Genomic DNA, 7,294 nt, shown 5'->3' on the forward strand with positions numbered 1-7,294 from the left:
GTCTGGCCAAAGATGCAGGAAGACAGGAACAACCAGAAACCAGCCTGTCCTTCCGAGAGACCAAAACCCTCATCAAGCATCGCTGGAAGACAGCATTCAAAGAAAGAAACGGAGGCTACAAGCCAGACCAAGACCCCATCCACCGCCTCAGCCGTGCAGAGCAGACTGCCATCTTCCGGCTGCGTACAGGGCACTGCGGCTTTAAAGCGCACCTGAAAAGGATCGGCGTAGCAGAGTCGGCATTGTGCGATTGTGGGGCGGCCGACCAGACAGTAGAACATGTATTGAATACATGCACAAACTTCACTCTGCTGCGGAACCAGATCTGGCCAGAAGGAGCTACACTGGAGACCAAGCTCTGGGGAACGTCAGAAGACCTGAAAGCGACGTTCCAGTTCACGACAGCAGCGGAACTACGACCCTAGACACAACCGTCGAACGCAGAAGAAGAAGAAGAAGATCTTCATAACGTGGGACATGTCTGTTCTGGAATCCAACCAGTGTGTTCATGTCACGGTAAACATTTACCATGTAAACATGTTTCGTTTTCCGTAATGCCATAAAGAAAGACGGACGTAAATGCGCCGTTCAGAAATGTAAAATGATAAACTAGTAAGCACACCGTCATAAGCACGAACGCCTGAATACCCCTTTCAGTTTTCTATACATAGTGTAAACGCATGGTGTTCCATCTAAAAAAAACACCGCTATAACAATTTATAGATTATTAGGAATTTCAAACCTCTGTACAATTAATGCACAAGCTCTTCATTGTAAGATAATTCGTTGTTTTATTTTAGGAACAGGAAGCGAATAATTTCCATTGATTCAAAGAAAAGTTATTCCGAAAGAGTGTTCAAAGTTTAGAAGCGTCTGAACTCGCCTGGGAATCGCCCAGGGAACCTGAGAAACACATGTGCACATTTTGCGTCAACATCACATTGTTTTCCTTCTGACAGCTATATAGATGTATCTCGAAGCCCTTATACGGTTGAAGCGCAAACGTAGCACTTGGGTGTTGTTGTTCTTTTATTCCTTTTTGTGTCTAGATTTGGAAAGGAAATGATTTATATTTATTTAAAGGGTACAATAATAAACGCCCGCTACTATATACTCTGATTAGAAATAGAAAGCTGCTTTTTCACGTAGTGGGAGGTGATGGTGATTTTTTCGTTTTTTTCAAATTTGAAAGGAGCTTAGTTTAGAAAGTTGTGAGCCGCTTATAGTATTTGGCAGGAGGGTGGGATGTGAGAATGGGGAGGGAGGTGGTTTTCGGAACGCGAAAAAGTGGAGTCGTATATGGTGGCAGGTGATATACAAGTATATGTATGTGTGTATGTGTGTGTTTGTGTGTGTGTGTGTGTGTGTGTGTGTATGTGGGTGCCTGTGCGGGGGTGTGTATGTGTGTGTGTGTGTTATTCCCAGTTATGTTTACACAGACACATATTACGTGCACAGATAGTTGGACAAATACTTTCCTTAACGAACCACAGACAGACCGCCCCGGCCCCCCCGACCCCACACACACACACCACCTCCACACCTGCCAACCTCATCACTGCTACCGCCAACACCACCCCCACCCCCACCAACAACAACATCAGCAACAACAACCACAACAACATCAACACCACCACCAACAACAACAACCACAACAACATCAACACCAACACCAACACCAACAACATCAACAACAACAACAACCACAACAACATCAACAACAACAACAACGACAACAACAGCAACATCGTTGCAGATTAAAGAGGTAACGAGATGGAAATTTAGAAAAGACCTTTACGGGTTAATTTCTTAAAGGAGGCAGCAGCGTGAAGATTGCTGTTAAGAACATCAACAACATCAACACCACCAACAACAACAACCACAACAACATCAACACCAACACCAACAACAACAACCACAACATCAGCAACAACAACAACAACAACAGCAACATGGTTGCAGATTAAAGAGGTAACGAGATGGAAATTTAGAAAACACCTTTACGGGTTAATTTCTCAAAGGAGACAGCAGCGTGAAGATTGCTGTTAAGAAGCTGTTACCTGCAGGTTGCCGAACTTCTACTTACCTGTGGCGGTCACCTGTTTGTTACACCGGCGGCGTCTTTGATCTTTCAGGTAAGTGCACCACCTCCGTCTGTGTGTCGCCACTATAGTGAAGGTTGCACCCTGTGAACCCTGTTCGGGGATAAGAGAGAGAGAGAGAGAGAGAGAGAGAGAGAGGGAGGGGAGAGAGGGAGAGAGAGAGAGAGTGAGAGAGAGAGGGGGGAGAGACTGAGAGAGAGTGAGGGGGAGAGAGAGAGTGAGAGAGAGAGAGAAAGAAAGAGAGAGTGGGAGAGAGAGAGAGAGCTAGAGAGGTGGGGGAGAGAGAGAGAGTGAGAGAGAGAGAGAGAGAGAGAGAGAGAGAGAGAAAGAAAAAGAGAGAGTGGGAGAGAAAGAGAGAGAGAGAGAGAGAAAAAAGAGAGAGAGAGAGAGAGAGAGAGAGGGGGGGTCAAAATGTGTAGTTTTTACACGACACCAGTCGAAAACTAATATATTTTCGTTTGTTTGCTTATTGTGCTTTATTTGGGCATATAGTCCTGTGAGGCTACCCTCATTTCTCACCGGGTAAAGCGAGGTGCCGTACAGTGCGGCACTACCCATTTGTTTTCTTCTTTTCACTGCATGCGTTTACTGTATTAATGTTTTGAAGCCTTAGACTGTCGCTGTGAACTTGGGGTCTTTATCATGCGCATGCGTGCACACAGGGGAGTTCAGACACCGAGGAGAGTCTGTACAAAGATAAAAAAATAAATCCCTTGCCGAACGTGGGGGTCGGACCAAAGAGCTTATGACAACTGGTTTTAAAAACACCGCAAACACCAAACTTGTTAGCGAACGCCTTTAGCCTTCATCGGAAGTTGTGTTTGCTGCTTGTCTATGACAAAAGCTGTCTTCCCATGTAAACATCTCAGGTCAGTGCTAACGTCACAGGTACCATAAACAACAGTTATACCTTAATTCACTGGACACACACACATACAAGATACACCCTTTAGGCAGTCAATCCCTCACATCAGTACCTATTAGTTGTCGCCCTGAGCGTTCCCTATCCTAACGCACTGTATGGCCGCCCGTTACTGACAAAATAATAAGGTGTAAATCACTGGTTATATTCGTGACGTCTAAACGGAGACGCATGTCTGAAGGAAAGCTAAACCACACCGAACATCAGGATTACTGAAGTAGGCTTTTTGTGTGTGTGTGTGTGTGTGTGTGTGTGTGTGTGTGTGTGTGTGTGTGTGTGTGTGTGTGTGTGTGTGTTTAACGTCGTTTTCAACCACGAAGGTTATATCGCGACGGTGAAGTAGGCTGCAAAGTGCGAAAGACGTTGGGTCTTTGATGTCATCGCCGGAGAATAAATCGCGATGATGTGTTTATGGTCAGTCTCACACCATGATCATGAGTCCAGGATGACTCCCCGTCGCTTTCTGACCGTAGTGTGAGGCTAAACCTACGTCATAGTGAGGGGATTAAAGACTAGTCCTTCTTCTCGTGGGAACCGTCGATGTTGCAAATCGTGACAGGTCTGACATAAGATTAAAGCATCCGTTCCTTTTGGATTATGTTGCAATAAAGTCACAACACCAGTACAGTACATGTTTAAATTTATAATTTCATTCGGGGATATTTTTGTAATATATAAATGTCATGCAAAGTTTTAGGAAATGTGTAACTTTTTCTCTTTTTCAAAAAAATTACATGCCGTTGGGATGAATTTACTAAACAAAAATAATGATTATATTATAACTTTGATTATAACTTTGTTCATTTTTTTTTAATATTTCTAGGACATTTCTCATACATACCAAAAAAGACCAGCCTTGCTGCTTAGTTGTGCAGAGTGAACAGTTCTGGAAGATTGAGCTGGGTGTCAGCAGGGACCTATATTTAATATAGGTCTATGGTGTCAGTTACAAATAGTTGCGCAAAAATTCTCCCTTTGCACACAAGTTAGCTAGCCAAGCTTTTGATTGGTGGTATTTGTGAAAGTGGAAGGATGATCTTACCTGATGTAAAAGCCTAAAAGCTTTCTTTATTTCAGCTCGGAGTTGACTACGCAGTGCCAAAGCTTCGTGCACTTAACATATACAAGAACATTTAATTTGTATTTTGACGATAAAGGTTTCGGTTGGTGCGGGAGTGCAATCCAACGTTTTACAATAAAGCCGCGCAGGCTGTAAACAATCAAAAAACACTTGAAGAACCTTTCGGGTTAGCAATCCTTGCATCAACAGCAGCGTGAATGTTATGCTCGGCCGCGTGTAACCTCTTCTTTTATCGTGGATGCGGACTTAGGGTGTTATTGTGCTGTTGTGCCACCGCGGACCCACTACTGTGCCGCGGACCTCACAAGGTTTTGATTTTGGCTTCGTTAGTTTTAGGCGTTCCCTGCCACCGGAAATGATGCAGTTCCTGGATTTGTGTGGCCCACTAAGTTAGTCCGCCCTCTCCTCTGCCGTGCACTTTGTTGGTATTCTTGGATGAAGCAGGAGTTATATAATTTACCATGATTGCACAATTCACCGTACAGATCAAATTAAGAGAGAAGAAGAAAACTTAAGAAAGGCTTAACAAGTATGCTTTCATGTGTTCTCACCGCCACTTCAACTGATCAACCCATGGCCGCCACGGCATTTTGCACCAGTTCACAAGACCCTGATATTTTGGGGTGGACAGTATTTGGTATCTTGTTCTGGTCATTGAGGAATGCCCTCAATGAAGTTGGGGCTGCTCTCCCTGGGGATAGCGTGCAGGCCGGACAGAACCGAGCTGCCCACATTTTCCCCCCCTGCAAATGTGTATTCGTGTTTTCCAAGGCCTGAGACTTTTGCTGTGACCTTGGGGTCTTTATCGTGCGCATGCGTGCACACGGGGGTGTTCAGACACTAAGGAGAGTACACAAAGTTGAATCTGGGAAGCAAATCCCTCGCCGAACATGGGGATCGAACCATCTCCGATAGGCGACAACTGGTTTCAACGCAAACGCGTTACTGACTGATCGAGCTATGTTTTCCGACCCTTCGAACTGAGATACTTACGGCCTTTCTCAGACTGTGAGCTTTAACCTCTGAGCCACATCCCGGCACAAGTTATCATAAACATTACTAGTCGTGCTGAGAGTTAGGCCTTCCTCAGACTCTGAGCTTTACCCTCTAAGCCACATCCCGGCACAAGTTATCATAAAAAGTCGTGCTGAGAGTTAGGCCTTCAGACTCTGAGCTTTAACCTCTAAGCCACATCCCGGCACAAGTTATCATAAAAAGTCGTGCTGGGATTCAGGCCTTCCTCAGACTCCGAGCTTTACCCTCTAAGCCACATCCCGGCACAAGTTATTCTGCAAAGTCGTGCGATGTTTTGCAACCTCTCTTCCCAACCCGCGTCACCTGTCTCAGACCCCCTGCCACGACAGGGTCCTAACGAGGGATACACTGCTCTATACCGCCCAAAATGTTATTTGAAAAAAAAAAGTGCTCTGGGGTGAAGAGAGAATTTACGAGCGGAACATGGTTTCAACAGCTGCGGGAGGGGTGAGAGTGTGTCTTAAACCTCCCCCGTCCCCCTCCCCCCCCCCTCCCTATTCCAATCTCCCCTCTGCTTCCCGCCCCTCTCCCTTCCAAATTTATGGAAGTGAGGAAATAACATGTTTTTGAGAGGTGGATGAGTGAGGCCGGATTTAAAGTGCACTGAGTAACCTTTCGCCTTTGGAGATTCGTGTGCGTGGACTTTAAAAGTTTGTGTTGCTCAGGTTTGACCTCTCACGTTTGACCGTTTTGACGCAGACGCAAGCGCTTTTTATATTTAGTCAAGTTTTGACTAAATATTTTAACATCGAGGGGGAATCGAAACGAGGGTCGTGGTGTATGTGTGTGTGTATGTGTGTGTGTGTGTGTGCGTGCGTGCGTGCGTGTAGAGCGATTCAGACCAAACTACTGGACCGATCTTTATGAAATTTGACATGAGAGTTCCTGGGTATGATATCCCCATACGTTTTTTTCATTTTTTTGATAAATGTCTTTGATGACGTCATATCCGGCTTTTCGTAAAAGTTGAGGCGGCACTGTCACGCCCTCATTTTTCAACCAAATTGGTTGAAATTTTGGTCAAGTACTCTTCGACGAAGCCCGGGGTTCGGTATTGCATTTCAGCTTGGTGGCTTAAAAATTAATTAATGACTTTGGTCATTAAAAATCTGAAAATTGTAAAAAAAAATAAAAATTTATAAAACGATCCAAATTTACGTTTATCTTATTCTCCATCATTTGCTGATTCCAAAAACATATAAATATGTTATATTCGGATTAAAAACAAGCTCTGAAAATTAAATATATAAAAATTATTATCAAATTTTTTTTTTCGAAATCAATTTAAAAACACTTTCATCTTATTCCTTGTCGGTTCCTGATTCCAAAAATATATAGATATGATATGTTTGGATTAAAAACACGCTCAGAAAGTTAAAACGAAGAGAGGTACAGAAAAGCGTGCTATGCAGCATAGCGTAACCACTACCCCGCTCTTCTTGTCAATTTCACGTTCGACAGCTACTTGACTAAATATTGTATTTTCGCCTTACGCGACTTGTTATTTTTTAATGACGTCAGATGTTTGGTTTGTTGCTGTTGTTTTTGTCGTTGTTGTTGCTAATGTTGTTGATGCCTATTAATAAAAACCAAGAAATTTGTTTGTTTCTTTTTATATTTAGTCAAGTTTTGACTAAATATTTTAACATCGAGGGGGAATCGAAACGAGGGTCGTGGTGTATGTGCGTCTGTCTGTCTGTCTGTGTGTGTGTGTAGAGCGATTCAGACTAAACTACTGGACCGATCTTTATGAAATTTGACATGAGAGTTCCTGGGTATGAAATCCCCGAACGTTTTTTTCATTTTTTTGATAAATGTCTTTGATGACGTCATATCCGGCTTTTCGTGAAAGTTGAGGCGGCACTGTCACGCCCTCATTTTTCAACCAAATTGGTTGAAATTTTCGTCAAGTACTCTTCGACGAAGCCCGGGGTTCGGTATTGCATTTCAGCTTGGTGGCTTAAAAATTAATTAATGACTTTGGTCATTAAAAATCTGAAAATTGTAAAAAAAAATAAAAATTTATAAAACGATCCAAATTTACGTTTATCTCATTCTCCATCATTTGCTGATTCCAAAAACATATAAATATGCTTTATTCGGATTAAAAACAAGCTCTGAAAATTAAACATATAAAAATTATTATCAAATGTT

General features: G+C 43.2%; 1 protein-coding gene across 1 annotated transcript in view; it reads left to right on the plus strand.

Annotated features, from left to right (window-relative positions):
- The window catches only part of LOC138969660 (uncharacterized), a 1,299-nt gene extending 874 nt beyond the window's left edge, over window positions 1-425 (plus strand). Inside the window, exon 1 of the mRNA XM_070342518.1 lies at window positions 1-425. This exon is cut by the window's left edge and continues 874 nt beyond it. Within this exon, the coding sequence (XP_070198619.1) occupies window positions 1-425 (425 nt within the window).
- Window positions 426-7,294: the final 6,869 nt, after the last annotated feature.

This window comes from Littorina saxatilis, linkage group LG6 (assembly GCF_037325665.1).
Source record: "Littorina saxatilis isolate snail1 linkage group LG6, US_GU_Lsax_2.0, whole genome shotgun sequence".
NCBI lineage: Eukaryota > Metazoa > Mollusca > Gastropoda > Littorinimorpha > Littorinidae > Littorina > Littorina saxatilis.